This window comes from Solea senegalensis, linkage group LG17 (assembly GCF_019176455.1).
Source record: "Solea senegalensis isolate Sse05_10M linkage group LG17, IFAPA_SoseM_1, whole genome shotgun sequence".
NCBI classification, from domain to species: Eukaryota; Metazoa; Chordata; class Actinopteri; order Pleuronectiformes; family Soleidae; genus Solea; species Solea senegalensis.
In genome coordinates, this window is record NC_058037.1 from 7,435,201 (window position 1) to 7,450,335 (window position 15,135).

Here is a 15,135-nt window from a genome sequence, read left to right on the forward strand (position 1 = left end):
CACTGCTCAGCGTGACCAGTAAACATCATAATACAACACTTGGCATCATTAGTTATCAGCTTTAGTCATGAGTTTGACTAGACAGTAACAGTTGGTGCTGAGTAAACAGGGAAGTCTTTAGATTTGACCATTTCAATTATCTCGCCCCTAGCCCAGACTGCTGTTTTCCCAGAAACAGTGATCACATTCACTATTAATGAGCCATGATGTTCGTCCTGGACCCATTTACTTCTCTCAATAATGCATACTCTTCGGAATTGACTGCGCATATTTTACAGTGTGCCACCCCCGCCAGTGTGTTCTCCCCTGGGAGGGATATCAGTGGTGTTTCGGTCACATTGCTATGAGGCCCTCTGGCTCTCTCTACATGTAGTAGCAGGGATAATGCTCACCAGGGAAACAATGTCCCATGTGACTCTGCCTGAGACTGCCTGCTGCGTGGAGATAATGAAACACCGAGCTGCTTCAGCGTGGAGAGCCAAAGGTGCTAACACACTTGTTGAAGGACCTCAGTCTTCTTCAATTAAACCTCCTTATTACTCCTCTGTAACTGTGATTCTAATAGGCTCTTCAGTTTGCAACTATCTCTTTTAATAAGACAATTGACCACAAATTGGACACGTCAGTGCCCCTGAAGTGATTTCCCTCCACATCATACGCTTGTCATTAAAAGCAGGCAATTGTGGTATCGGAGGCCATGTTGGTTTAAGTGCTCCGTAAAGGGACTTCCTGTCAGAACCGAGTGAAACTCACACAAAGGAATGAAAAGCCCATTAACAGTGACAGCACAAAATGAATTCAATCAGCGGAGCACTGACGCTATTGTTGAAAAGAGAGGAGGGAAAGTCTCTGACCCTGATACGTTTGAGCAGCATATCAAACCAGCTCAGACTGAGAGAGGGCTGCCATTGTGTCGGTCCAAGTCAGACTTTGCTGGATTGGCAGGTCCACTTCTCAAGTGGGTCAGCGGGTGGGTGGGTGGTTGTTGGTGGGTTGTTTCAGGAGCGTGGAGAGAAGCGAGAGGGGAGGGGAGGGGAGGGGAGGGAAGAGGGAGTCAGACAGAGGTGACGGGAGGAGGCAAACGAGACAAGGGCCAGGAAACACATTATCAGGGTTTGGAAAGCGGGTCAGGCTTCTGTAGTGTCGTGAAGAGAGGCGTGTGGTTCTGATCATGCTGCAGGGCTCTGCTCATTGCCGGACCTGCAGCAGAGGTCTATCACCCCGCCTCCTCCTCCCTCCCTCACCCCCTTTTGTGAAGGTGCACTGAATACCGAAGAGCCAGAGGCTTCATGGCCGCCTTACAAAGGCTGCTCTTTTCTCCGTCTTCTGCAATCCTCGTTCTGTTTCACTCGGCATTCTCTCTTATTCTCCGCTCCCTGTGCCCTCTTCCTCTCGTCTCGCTTTCTCCATCTCTGAGCTATCTTGCTTTCTTGTGTGCACCTCTCACTCCCTCTTTATTTCTTCATCCTCACCCCTGCCTCTCTGCCTCCCACCCTCCTTCTTTGCTGTATTTGTTTCACAAAAACCTTCCATATTCTCCTCTCTGCTTCACCTCTCTTTCTCTCTCGATATATATTTTCTTTTCTCTCTCTCTCTCTCTGTTTCCCCAGAAATCCATCTATTATTAACATACAATTTTGGCTCTTGCAAAAGACTGAACCAAGGTTCAGACCAAGCTCCTCAACATTTTAATCTCCCCATAATGAGCAGAAAATAATGAATAAAAGCCGACCAAGTTGGGGTGACAGCAATTAATTGATGCCTTGCTTACTGTATGTGTAGCTCATTTAAACAGGTTTCCCTGCACAGAGTCGTATTTCTAACCAATACGCTGTATCCCTCCGAGGTTTCATACTGTGAGTATACTAGTACATGTAGATAAAAATCAATCTGGAAACGTTCCACCACCAAAACACACAGTGAATCAGAGCTCGTATCCCGGCAGATAATGCATAATGTGTCCATCCGGCTATGAGGGGTAACGTTACTGTAATTGTAGAATTAGTCGTGCATGGGTTCCCACTGTCGGAGGGTGTGTTTAACCTCTGTTGCAGCAGATTTCTGCAGTGACTGACATCCGAGGGCACATGCATAGCACCGTCAGGCGTGTGTGGAGATGCACAGTGCGAGAGCCGTCCCCCAATGATTAGCATAGCTTCTTTTCATCATCTGCTTCCCTCCCTTCCTTTGAACAAACACAAGGGCTCAGGGCAGGGATCTGTCAAAGGTCCACCGCTTGCAGAGAAAGGGGAATTTAATGCTGCAAGACTACTGAAACCCTAAGTTCATTAGCATTTTGACTGATGGGGCTTTCTGGACTAAGTTGTTTTCTTCTTAAACAACTTAAAGGTGGCGAGTTACCGCCACTGATGTTTTAGACCATATATAAGAAGTGGGAATCTGAAAATGAAATAAAATCAAGTATATCTCCCTTTCATCACTGGTTTATTTATACTCGTAAACATCAAACAGAAACAACAGCAAAATCAAGAGCTGGCGTCCGTCCATACGTTTGATTATCGTTTCTCTTACATCGACAAGTCAATTTACAATGGATGTCACCAATGTGACACGGCAACGTCAGTAAGTAAAAAATATGGAGATGAACTGTTCCTCCTGATCGCATCCACCTGTGATATCAGATTATTTCCTGCACGCGTCATGCTGTTGGCGTTGGTTCCATTGTCACTCAAATTAGTCATGACAGGAATCCTATCAGAGTTGAGTCTTTATGTAATTATGTGATAAAAATGTATCGATTCAAACCAGAGGGCAGTATAAGGCTGAGTCGACTTGTGCCACAAATATGCTGCATTGTGCTGTGTCTAGGAGTGTTGCTGAAGAAAAGATGGAGCTCTGTCTGTCTACTACATTCTGTTCCAACACCTCTGGGATGTAAAGCACGTCTGTAATCTCTCCAAACCACCGCCAAGGTAATTAAGACACGTCACCATCTGTCTGTGGAGCTGGAGACAGGAATCGTGTTCAAAGTCTACAGAGATTGTATCACTTTAAGTAACAGGCGATGTGTCTGTGAGTATATTAACTCCACCTCCTGCCTGTTTCCTCCCCGGTTATAATACAGTGTCCAGGTTACTGCATTCAATACCACATGAACACTTATGGTTGTACTGAGATATACAGTATCTCACACAACTAAACATTTTTGTACATGACGTCGTTTTATACATTGTTGTGCCTTTCATCAAAGTTTGATCAAATTTCGCAATAAAGAAGACTTTGATAGGTTATAAGGTAGTAAACAAATATGAAACGATCCCCACAACCCTGTATGCCTGCCTTGCCCTCAGATATATGAGAGAAGCTTACAGGTCCCTCAATAGAGAGCGCAAAAGCTCCAAACAAGGCGTAAAATCCCTGCCTGTTCCTCCACGGGCCACAATTCCAATCCAAGAAAACAAGAAAGCACGGGTTATAAACTCCAAATCATAAAGTGCTCTCCAGAAGCCACTCAGACTTGGAGAGCTTGTCTCTGGCCCGTTGAATATTTGTTGTGCTCTCAAGCTGCGGCAGCTCTCCACTCATCGATAGGCTGCGCTTGGAACGAAGACTAGCCCCAGGTTTGGGGTAGGCTACATAACAGCGCTCCCTATAAGAGTCTGCGTTAAGCGAGTGTCTGCGGTTCACCCTCGCAGCCCCTGCAGGCACAGTCATGTAATGTCGGGGGGCCTGGTGTGGTCGCGGTGCCCTGGGAGCAGCAGTCCACTTGGTAGGCTGGCCGGGAACAGCCAGAGCAACGGTGTTAGCCACTTTCACCTCTGACGAGTTATTGCAGTTCATGTTGTCAAGCTCGACATCTGCCTGAGCTTCAGCGCGGCGAGCCTCTGAGGGCTTTGGCGCTGCATTGGAACGTTTGGGCCTCAGAGCACCGGGAGACGCTGGGTGCCAGCTGTGGCTGGCAGCAGAGGTAGAGACAGTGCAGTCAGGGACACAAGGTTTGGTTGTGGCTACAACGACTGGTGGCCGTTGCTTGGTTGGCTCCGGGGGTGGCAGGGAAACTCGAAGGCAGTCCTTGTCATTTTTTTCTGGACGTAGAACCTGCTTGGAGAGGGACTTGGGAATCCCGCAGCCCTGTAGCTGTCCATCACTGCTCAGTGACCGAATATCCCCCATCTCTAGAGCCTGACATGACAGGAGGCAAGCAAAGGAAGAGAGAGAGAGAGGGAGAGAGGGGTGAAAGCTATTTTTTAGACATCCCTGTTTCAATATCAGCAAAGATAATGAGCAGCAAAAGAAGAAAACAAAAGGAGTCATGCCAAACTGACCTTATCTGCATCTCCTTGGTTACACACCCGGTAGCGCACAATGAGGAAGATAATAAAAGAGAGAACTGAGGCCACAATAATCCCTCCAATGATAACCACAATAGTGCCGCCAAGGAACTGGGACTGCATGAAATGGCATCTCAGATACTGCGGCTCTGTGGTGAAGTGGACACAGCCTATCACCCTGGTGGCAGTCAGTGAGGTCACCTGGTCGTCATAGATGGCCAACACGCACAAGTCATAGTTGGTACCAGCTGCCAGGTTGTTTACCAGGATGTCCTTACTGGTTGGAGGGATCATTCTGAAAAGAAAGCAAGAAGGCTTTGTGAGTTTTGACATAGATTAGAGAGGGCAAAATGAAACAAGACAGAAGCAAATCAGATTATCCAGTTTATTGTTTTGTTGGGATGAAATGACTTGACAATCCTTTATCTCTCAGGGGGCTATTTAGGACCCATAGGCATAATCTTCTGTGACATTTGATTTATTCTCCCTGCAACATTACTGATAAAATGTTTCAGTTGCTATGGATGCAAAAACACCTCAGCACTACAGGCGCAACTCTCTGACATCTTCTAAATTTGGTAACCACTGCCAAACACCACATCTGGCTGCTGACTTTGAAGTTTATACGAAAAAAATAAATATAATTCCTGTGACATTGCTATCACATCACATAGATTAGCACTAAACATGGAGAGAATGAGGGCAAACATGAAAGAATGCAGGGTTTTGTTTTGTTTTTTTAAATAGACATGTGAGAAGCTCTGGTTTTCTTTGTTAAACACTGGCTGACTCTGCTTTCATCTTCCTATCAGTCCACAGCTTAGTGCTGACATTCAGTTTTGATTTTGTCGATTAAGCATTGTCAAGGTTTTGCACATAGTAAATGGTTCACTCCTGCGAGGGCGGATTACGAGTCGAAGAATGAGAAGTCAGACATAATGCATTAGTCTGTCTTCCTGATAAGATTAATAGACGCCACGAATAATCATGTTGACTGCCAGGTCTAGGTCTTGACGAGTGACTGACAAAATATCCAGAGGCTATTACGCATTCAAAAGCAACTAATAAGGAAAAACAAGTATCAGGAGATTGGAATATGATTCTGATTAGATGAAGTTTATGTGCATGTGTTCAAGCTCAGTTTTCAAGTGTGTTTACAAAATAGAATTTAGAGCAGTTTCTCTAACTTGGAGCAATAAATGTAATAGACAATGTGGATGATGTGTGAGCAGAGATTAAGGATACGTGTTAATTTGAAATGCTGGATGTCAGCAGCTAGTGTCAAAAATGTTCAATGATATCGAACCCGAAAAGACTCACTACCCCTCTCAAAAATGTCTCGACCAGATGAGAAGCAAAATGCAGTGGAGATACATTTAAATATAGAACATGACAGACAAAACAAGGGACTTCAGTCAAGGCTGAAGGACAAAAAAATACAAGACGTGTGTCAGGTTCAGTTACTAGTCTTTTTTTGTAAAATCTGGCAAATCTACTTGAACCACTCTTATTCAATGTTTTGAATTAAGTCTCTGTTGCACATACTTGACCTACGTTATAAATCACCTTTACAATTTCATGCTTTGTTTTAATCCAGCAGGTAAAGTGATATCGCCTCACCTGTATACCAGTGAATCATCATATGACCCATTATACTGAATCTGGAACATGCGGATTCCAGGAATACTCCTCTGGAAGTTAAACTTGACCAGGGCCGAGGTGGACGTGGCCTCTGCTATAACTACTTTCTTCTCCTGGCTCGGCTTCGTGTTCCCCAGAGGCACCCCTCCAGCCTCGGGACCTGTCTTGGTCACTGTGGCGATATCTGATGATCCAGGGTCGGGCTCCTGCTCTGCGACTGTGTTGTTGGTGATGTGAGGGAGTTTAGCGATGACCAGATCCACGGTCTGCTGTGCCTCGCCAGCTGGATTAGAGGCCACGCAGGTGAAGGATCCTGGAGCACAAACCAATACGGTTAGTTTGTAGCTGACATTTACTGTGATTATGAGAGCAGGCACTAAAAGCATATCTCATCCAAGCCAATCATATTTACAAAAAGGGGTTCAACATTTTGGAAAAGGCTAATTTGCTGTCTTGGCGAAGACACTGTACATGTGTCATTTGCTGAATTTGACTGCTCAGTCATTTGTGTTTATTTTCCCATTGAACCAATGCACCAGCTGTTATGAGAGCTGTAAGCCAGCGAGCTAAGGATGCACAAACCCTGTCAGTGGGAGAGTGTCTGGGTGTCTGTGTGTGTGTTTTTGTGCCCCAATGTGTCTCTTCTCTGACAGTAGCCAGTTTGTTTAGCATTAAACTAAAGAGAGGGACACAAATACCTTGACCATGTGCAAAAGAAGCAAACATTGTCCAGCAGAAAGGGAACCTAATTTACTTCTAATTGATAATTATTCTTACAACACACAATACAACACCCTTTTATAGGAAATTATGTGATTGACATTCTTGGTCAGGAGCAGTTACTTCCTAGATTGCCATCAATGTATGGTTGCCAGTCAGTGAGCCAAGAAAGTGTCTCTTCCCCAAACCACAAGGCTTTGAGAGCCATTTCCCCGCTTTATTTATGCTTAGCTAAGCTAATTGACCTCTTATTCCAGTAAGGCTATTTGTAAAATCTTCCAAATTTGGAGACTGTGAAGGTAAAGAAAAGTTAATTCCATAGTGACTTTGAAAAAGTCTTCCTCACTTTAAACTTTTTCGCCCGGGGCAGACAAATACTCCAGTCTTTAAGGCTTCTGTGCACACAAACAAACAACTCATTTCATTCAGTCAACAAAACAAGCGCAGCCAGCGGGGGAGTACACAGACCAGAGTCCTTCACAGTGCTGATGAGGATGTCCAACGTGCCGTCTGTGTGGACCGTGGCCCGGGAGGAATTGGACATGAGGCGTCCATCGGGGGCGATCCAGTGAATAATGGGGTCGGGGTCGCCCCTGGCCTTACAGCGCAGACTCACACTCTGACCCTCCAAAGCTCGAAGCTCCTGTGGCAGAAAGAGGCATTGTAGCTAGTTAGTAGGAGGATTTCAGCACATGCACGCACACACACCAATTTAGATAATACACTATATCCTAAAAGTGAAAAAAAACAGTGTGGGCTAACTGCTTTACAGCAGCAGCCTAACTGCCTTTATTAGTGATGCTGTGATCTAAAGCTTTATTCTCTATAAATAAAATCCCCAATTGCTCATGGTCATAACGTTGAACTGAAAATTGATGAGGCAGAATTATCAATATGGCAGAGTGTGTATGAGATTATCTTTTCTGCTATTATGCAAAAGTGCTGGATGTAAATGAGATAATATAGCTGTGGTTATTTGATCAGATAATTTTGTTTGTATGCATGAATCAAGGGCTGAATGACTGTAAGCTTCTGCTGTGTAATAAGAGCATCTCTGTGGATTCATCATAAAACTGCAAATAGCTTTATTAAAATGATAACTGAAAACCCTGCTAAAGAGTGACTCTAAAAAGTCTCCACAGGCCACAGTTTACTACATTTTATGGGCAAGAAGTCGTAGATATATTTTACTATGTTCAGTTCGGTGTGTGGCTGGAATGATGGCCACAAGTGTTGTAAGGCTCCTCTGACTCACACAGCTAATATCTGGTGTGACAGTCAGCGAAAGAACAAAGTGCCACCATGGTTTAACTGGGGCAAAATCCAATGTCAGGCTGAGAAAGTGTTGGAAGTGTGATGCCTTAGCAGCCCACAGTTCAATTCGGAGGTTCTACCTGAGAGTGCCTGGTGATGAGAGGAGGCTCACACAGGAACTCCTCCTCTGAAACTGTCCAGAAATAGCGCCCAGCGAGGTGTTGTGGTGAGGCACAGGTCTCCAGATCATCCTCCCTCCGCAATCGCCGCAGCCAGAGCAGCTCACAGTTACATCTCAGAGGGTTTCCTCCAAAGCTCAGTGCAAACGATGTAGGTCCCATTATCCCAGAGGTGGCCAGGACCCCTGCTCTTTGGAAAACGGGGTCAGGAGGAAGTTTCTGGAGCTTGTTGGAGGTCACGTCCAGCCTTTTTAGCTTCTGCAGGCCAGAGAAGGTGCCCTCTGGGATGTAGCTGATCATGTTGTGGTCCAGATTGAGGGTGTGGAGATTGGACATTCTCTGTATGGCCACCCATGGAGCACCTTCCAGGTTATTGTAGGATAGGTCCAGCTCTTCCAGGGCCGTGAGGTCATTGAAGGCGCCAATCTGTATGTGGGTGAGCTGGTTGTTGTTGAGGATGAGGTGGTGCAGCTTGGACATGCCGCTGAAGGTGTCGTTGGTAATGCGGGTTAGTCGGTTGCTGTCGAGGTGAAGAGCTCGTAGATTCTCTAGGTCTTTGAAAGCATGAGGCACAATGTTGCCTATACTGTTCCGAGAGAGGGTCAGGTCTACTAGCTTAGTCATGTTAGCAAAGTCTTTGCGTTTGACACTGGTTACAAAGTTATCCCCGAGGCGCATCTCCACCGTGTGCCTATCAATGTTCGGGGGCACGAACAGCAGCCCCTTTTTATCACACAGAGTCGCCAGGTTGGGGTTCAGCATCTGGCAAACACAGCGTTTGGGGCAGACTTGGACTTTGTGGGCCTTGACAGCCACACCAAGCACTATCAGATAAACCAGGAGAAACTCCATTTGGCTTTTCAGTCAGGCTCATGCACCTAAAAGAAAGCAATGCAAAGAGAGTGAGAGAGAGAGAGAAGGAGAAATATTTATAAAACTGTGATGTGTATCATCTTCATTAAGCTGTAATTTTCATGGCTGGGAAATCACACCGAAAAATCTCTATTTAAAAAGGGAACTGGGGATTCTGCTCTGCAAAGTCAAAGCTTTTCCACTAGATTTGAAACACTATTGCTGCCAGCTCACAGCTGAGATTTACTGAGTCCAAATTCTGAGCAGGAAGCTCAGCAACTCAGTGCTGAAGCCATAAATGCAGCGCAATTAGACGTGAAACTAATTAGTCACCTGCAGATTTGCGAGCGAAGCATCCTCAGTGCTCTAATACGATTTTTTTGCAACAGGCCTTTTAGTTTCTGCTCCCTGCTCATAGTTTTTGATGTGATAATACCAGTCCTTTTATGTTTGTGTACAGAGGGATGAAAGTCTAGGCCGACAGTTCAGGGCCTCATCAGAATTAGACTGATATCTCCAAGGTTCATATCGCCAAAAGGAAGGGATGATTGGACCCAGTACCTCAGCGAGGATGTGCTATGACTTGCTATCGATTTTCTCTCTGCTCTCTCTGCTGCTACTCTTACTTATCACACAGCTGAGATGGGGGATAAGGAGGGATCCATTTGATGAATCCTGAGACCTTGTCAGGGATATAGCATGTCATAAAACTAAGAATGTGGAGATCAGATCTCAGCTCTGCAAGTGCACTGTGCAATGTTCCAGAGCAAGGGTGACATTAGTTGCGATTATATTTACTGAGCTGAAATGTAGTCTCACTTTGGCTGAACATGCAATAGTCAGCCCTGTGGGTTTCCCATTACAGCACACAGAAAAAGAACACCAATCCAATCAAACACAGAAGGCACGAATCCAATTTCACATCTGTAGTAAAAACAAAACATCCAAAGACTTTAAACTTTAAATACCAAAGACAATGGTTCATTTATGATTATGGCTTTCCGTGGTTTGCTGGTAATGACTCCATTGTTAACGTTGGGTCTTGTAGAGTTTGCGTAAAACCCTCGTATCAGAAAAGACTCAGCCAACTCAGTGCCTTCATGCTTCAAAAGCCTTTGTTGCACCAGAGCATGGGACACACAACTCACAGTGTAATGACCCTGACACTAGTATGAGAGAAACGATCACAGTCTACAAGGAAACATCAGACAGGACAAGGTTGCCATCCTGCCAGAGGTGGGGCATGCTTTTAATGTGAAAAGCAGAGTAAAGGCAGACTGGTGGCATCCACTGACAACAGACGCATTTTGACAGGTGGGTAAAATGTATTACAGCCCGACAAGAAGGCAAGAAAGAGGTCACCTTAAAATGGCCCATAATAGCAATGGGAGGAAAGATATCACGCTGGGTGTGACATTTTCATGAATACTGCTGATCGTGCAGCAATGAATCAATGCCCTTTTCAACAGTTTTTCTTTTCTTTTCTTTTTTTTTTACAAGGGACAACAAATTTACAAATTCACACAGTCAAGAGAGTTATTAAGTGGATATAGTCTGGGATGCAGTGGTGCAGCGGAGCTGAGCCGGAGACCATTATTCCAAGACGCCTCTCTTTGATGACTCGGGTAATTGCAATTTTTTCCTGACACATAATGTGTTTGCAGTTTCATTTGCACTCATGTAACTCTTTAAGTCAAGCTTCAGTTAGATGAGATACCATCACAATATCAACTACTGTACAATAATAATAACCTATTGAACAACCTTGAGAACCTTGAGAAGATCTGGAACTGTTTGAAAATATAAATGTACTGTATACTATAAATGTGTAAAAATAAGGCAGCACAATTTACTGAATTCAAGTGAATGTCAGGTGAATATAGTGTGAACTTTTATGTGTGCATGTGCATCAGAGGATAGTCTGTGAAAGCTAAGGTGTTTGTGTTGGTGTGTCAACAGCCTTCTGCTCTGACTCTCTGAATGGCACAGCCTCTGGAGGTGCAATGTGGCAGAGAGGACCTGCTACTTCCAGGCTTGAACGGCGCTGAAGACGTTATATTGATTCATTCTGTGGTGATGGGGCCGCTTTTTTTTTTTTTCTTCCTCTCTTTCTTTCTTTCGCTGGTGAAAACTCAGCCAAACGTGAAGAGAATGGCTGCAGCGGTAATCCCAACTAAATTTGTTCTGTGAGGACAAAAAGACAAGCCCGCTCGCTGCTGAGAGGGCGCAGGCAGGCACTATCCGGTGCTGCCTCCCTAATTTGCATTTAATTACGGGTGATTCATGGCAATTTGAATAACAGGTTGCACTCATCAGGTACAAGAACAAATAAGTAGATAATCAATCTGTGCATTCATCAATCACGTGCTTCATCTTTAAATGCCACACCCCGAGAAAATCATTATCCTTCAGTTTCATTATGATGAGATGACTTGGGAGGGCGACAAAGATGCAGGAAAACATAATCTATTGATGCATTAAGCATAATTTCCTTCTTAGTCAATCAAATGTTCGTTTACTACCTCTGCGCAGGTCTTTGCACCCTCAGAGTACAGCACAGACTGACAGCACACACCCACTCAAACACACCAGTGGGTGGATTTGTGCCTAATAGAGTTAGCTCACTACACAACAACCCCCAGCTATAGAGACAGACATTCATGCACAGCAGCACCAGCACACTGTAGGAGAGGATATCTATGAACTCCCTGGGGTAGCATTCTCCAGGAAAAGCCTTACGCAGCATACTGCATGCCAATTGGCCAGTGAGGTCATGGGGAATATGTTTTCAGATGGTCTAACTTGTGCTGGAGATCATATGAAAAAGCCTCTGCAATCCATGTCTGGGCAGGGAATCAGGGAAAGTGGAGCCTGCAAGAGGAAGGTAATGAGATAAAGTGTGCTTGGTTTGCCTCTGTGCAGGCCGACGCGACGGCACATGGCAGCATCTCGGCAGCGTCTCACCTGGGTTACTCGGGGAAAGGCAGCTGTACGTGCGCTACTGCCAAAAATAAGCCCTGTTGTGTCAAGGAGGTAAACTGATGCTGCAACATAATGGCAAAATGGTATCGACAAAGCAGTGAAGTAGGTCCTCGCTCTGCCTGCTTTATGAGACTAAATGGAGCTGCAGCATCTGCTGAAGTGGATCATATTTTGACTGAGGTGGTAGAAATTCTATTTCACCAGGTAAATGCTCATGTAGTCCGAGTCCAAACATCCTGACCAAATATTGATGCTGTTATGAACCGTCTGACTAACACATCTGTGTTTGTGCATGTGGGTATGTGCTGTGACTCCCTTTTTGCTACACAGAGTCTGCCAATGTTAGAATGCGATAGCTCTTGGGTGACAGCCTTGATGCCATGGCAACACAGAAAACGTCAGTTTTTCGGTGAGCTGTAATCACTGGCTCATTTTCAGATTACTTTAAAAAAATATTTACAACAAAGAGCCCTGTTTAGAGTTAAGGACAACTGAGACCTCAACAACTGAGGTCCTCGTTAAAGGCCAGATGAGACCCATTGTGCCATTTATGACACTGCAGTGACGGAAAGAAAAGGAGATCATGCACTCAGCGAGACTGAGACTGAGATTCATTAGCCTTTTTTCCACACTTGTGTGTAATAATGACCTAAAAGACTTCATGGAGAAGTCTGATGAAATTGAAATCATTTATTTTTCTCTAGTGAGACCTGCTTGTTAGCATGTGTGTGTGTGCGTTTGTGCTGCTCATCAACACTGTAATTCTCAAGTGTTTTCCTTCTCACAATCCAGAGCTGGGCTGGATATCTTATGACATTTCTTTTTTAAAAGCTGCTGTCTAATGAAGCAGGGGAATAAAATAATTGCTGATCACTGACTTAATTCTTTTTCAGTGTTGTGATATGTCCTGGGTGAGAGGCTTATGGGATGAGATTGTCTTCTGGGGGGGGAAGAATGAAGAAACCTTGAAGACCACCTCTGAATATCAATATGGGCGATTCAAATGAATATCCTCCACAGTGTGAGCCTGCAGGCCTGTAGATCTGCCAATTCCCAAGTGTAATTTCAGGTACAGGAACAGTTATATCGCTGCCCATCTTTGTGATAACACTGTGCCTCTATATTATACAAAGGTGTTTTTTTCATGTTACAGTCTGAATGAGAAGAAATGAGAATCGCCAAGATTAAATCCATGATCAGAGAAACTATTGGCTCATTTCCCCCCTGCATGTTTTATATCTCGCACAGCAACAAAATAGCTTAATAATGTATAATCTTTTCCCCTTTCATTATGTTGTGTAATCAAATTGTGGCTATTTTTGCTGAAGGCACACACACACACACACACACACACACATAAACTGTGTATGTATGTGTAAGTTTGTGAATGACAAATCGTCTGTGCTTCAAATCTTTTGGGAAAGTCTTCGTTAAGCAAAAAAAAAAACCCAGCATCTTATTTAGTGGCAAGTGCGGAAATGTGGGTCAGTGAATGTGGAACTGGTCTGCAGAGCAGCGTGTAGGTGCCAAGGAAGCACACATCACCTCTGTGCTATCAGTGCAAGGTAGCAGCATATAATATAAGCAACTGAGTGCATTAACATAGAGGGAGCACACAGAGGCAGCAAAATGAGGCGTGAGCCTGCTTTTCACTGGTGTAGCAGTTACAATGCTGCCTCCGGCACTCATGAATAATAAGATATGTGATAACTAACACTCGAAGACAAGACCATTATAAGTCATCCTCCATAAAAAAATAAATAAAAAAATATCACCAGGACCACATCTTCACCTGTCTTCATCAGTCATCGGGCAGCATGTTCCCCCTGCCCACACAATAATCATATTATCTACTGAGGGCTAATTTAGACTCTATCACAGCCTAATGACTGATGTGTCATTTGCATATCAGTCAGGGTTCACCACAGCAGCACACACCAAGCAGATATCACTGGATCCTCTGTGCTGATTAAAACACACCATAAAACACAGACTACACTTCTCACGTCTGAAATCAATCTTATCTTGCGAGCAGCCTATGAGAGCAGGCTGAATAATGAGCACATTAGACATGATTCTCACTTTCACCTGTGGGAGAGCAAAAAAAAAAAACAAACAAAAAAAAAACACAGCACAGTAGGATGCAGCCAAGTGGATACTAAAAATAAAATCTGATGGCGTTCTTTGGCAAATGAGGAGATGTGTCTGACCTTGCGGTGCAGCAGGTCCTGGGCTGGTGGTGGATTTCAGCCACAACCCCCTGTCACAGGAGGGGAATCTGGAGCCTTCCAGACTGGTCCTGGGAGAACTACTTCAAGTCAATGCGCCGCTTTAAAGACACTTCCCCCAAAGGAGTTCAGAGGCGACAATTCACACCAATCACCAATCTATTAATAAAATATTGAACTTACCTTGCAGATGAAGCATCAAGCCAAGTCAGAGATGGGTGTGTTTGAGCTCATGTCCTCCCAGGGGAGCGGGGAGCATTCCAGCAGTGTTGTTGCCTTACAAAATGGGACCGATGGTGTCTCTTGGAGATAATTCAGGTGTCCCGAAACACTGCTATAACAAGAGACGGCCTGCAAAACCAGCGATGCCCTTCAAGAAATCCATGAACAGCAGATAAAGGACGTACGACTCTTCATGTGATGCCCTCAAACTGGAGAAATGCAGCTCGGGTCTTCTCCCCCGAAGAGAAAACAATAGGGCGCAGGAAAGCGCAGGCTGAAGGGTCCCGGTGTGGCTGCAGCTGTGCGGAATCGCCTCTACTGCGCACCCGCCTGTGTGTGCACCTCCACAAGAGAAAACGCCTTTGTAGCAGCGACAGGCTGCTGCTCTAATATCTACAGCGCTGCTGTGTGTGAGTGACTGGTGCTGCGCTCAATCCAGCCAGATGTTCCTGTATCGCTTTCACTGGCTACGACGGGGCTCAGTGCGACTTAATCCAGATTGAGTGAAAGGTTGCTGCCATAATATAGCCTACATCCAACCCCCCTCTGCTCCTCGACTGTCAACCACCTATACCCTGCTCCATTTCTGACCAGGGCTGGTGTGCTCGGAATGGTAATCGGGGCGCTGCGCGCTGCACAGAGAGCATTTGTGTGCATAGACAGATGCAGTGTGCCTCTCAGCCTATCTCACAGGCAGGCATCATCATTTATTCATGTAGATTGAACCCTGCTGCACGAAAATGCAACACACTTATAATATTCTCG

The 15,135-nt window shown here is 45.0% G+C and overlaps 1 protein-coding gene across 4 annotated transcripts; it reads right to left on the minus strand.

The window, feature by feature from the left end:
- Positions 1 to 2,426: 2,426 nt before the first annotated feature.
- Positions 2,427 to 14,988, minus strand: lrfn5b (leucine rich repeat and fibronectin type III domain containing 5b). Of its 4 annotated transcripts, none has more exons than XM_044048375.1 (7): positions 14,332 to 14,988; positions 14,131 to 14,219; positions 8,048 to 8,964; positions 7,122 to 7,296; positions 5,913 to 6,246; positions 4,287 to 4,587; positions 2,427 to 4,143 (listed from the first exon to the last, which is right to left on the minus strand). In XM_044048375.1, the coding sequence occupies exons 3-7, from the start codon at positions 8,936 to 8,938 to the stop codon at positions 3,448 to 3,450; spliced, it is 2,397 nt and encodes a 798-aa protein (XP_043904310.1). In that variant the 5' UTR covers positions 8,939 to 8,964; positions 14,131 to 14,219; positions 14,332 to 14,988; the 3' UTR covers positions 2,427 to 3,447. The 4 variants fall into 4 exon arrangements, with proteins under 4 accessions (XP_043904310.1, XP_043904309.1, XP_043904311.1 ...); XM_044048374.1 differs by having other exon boundaries at positions 14,131 to 14,228; XM_044048376.1 differs by lacking the exon at positions 14,131 to 14,219.
- Between the last annotated feature and the right edge of the window lie 147 nt (positions 14,989 to 15,135).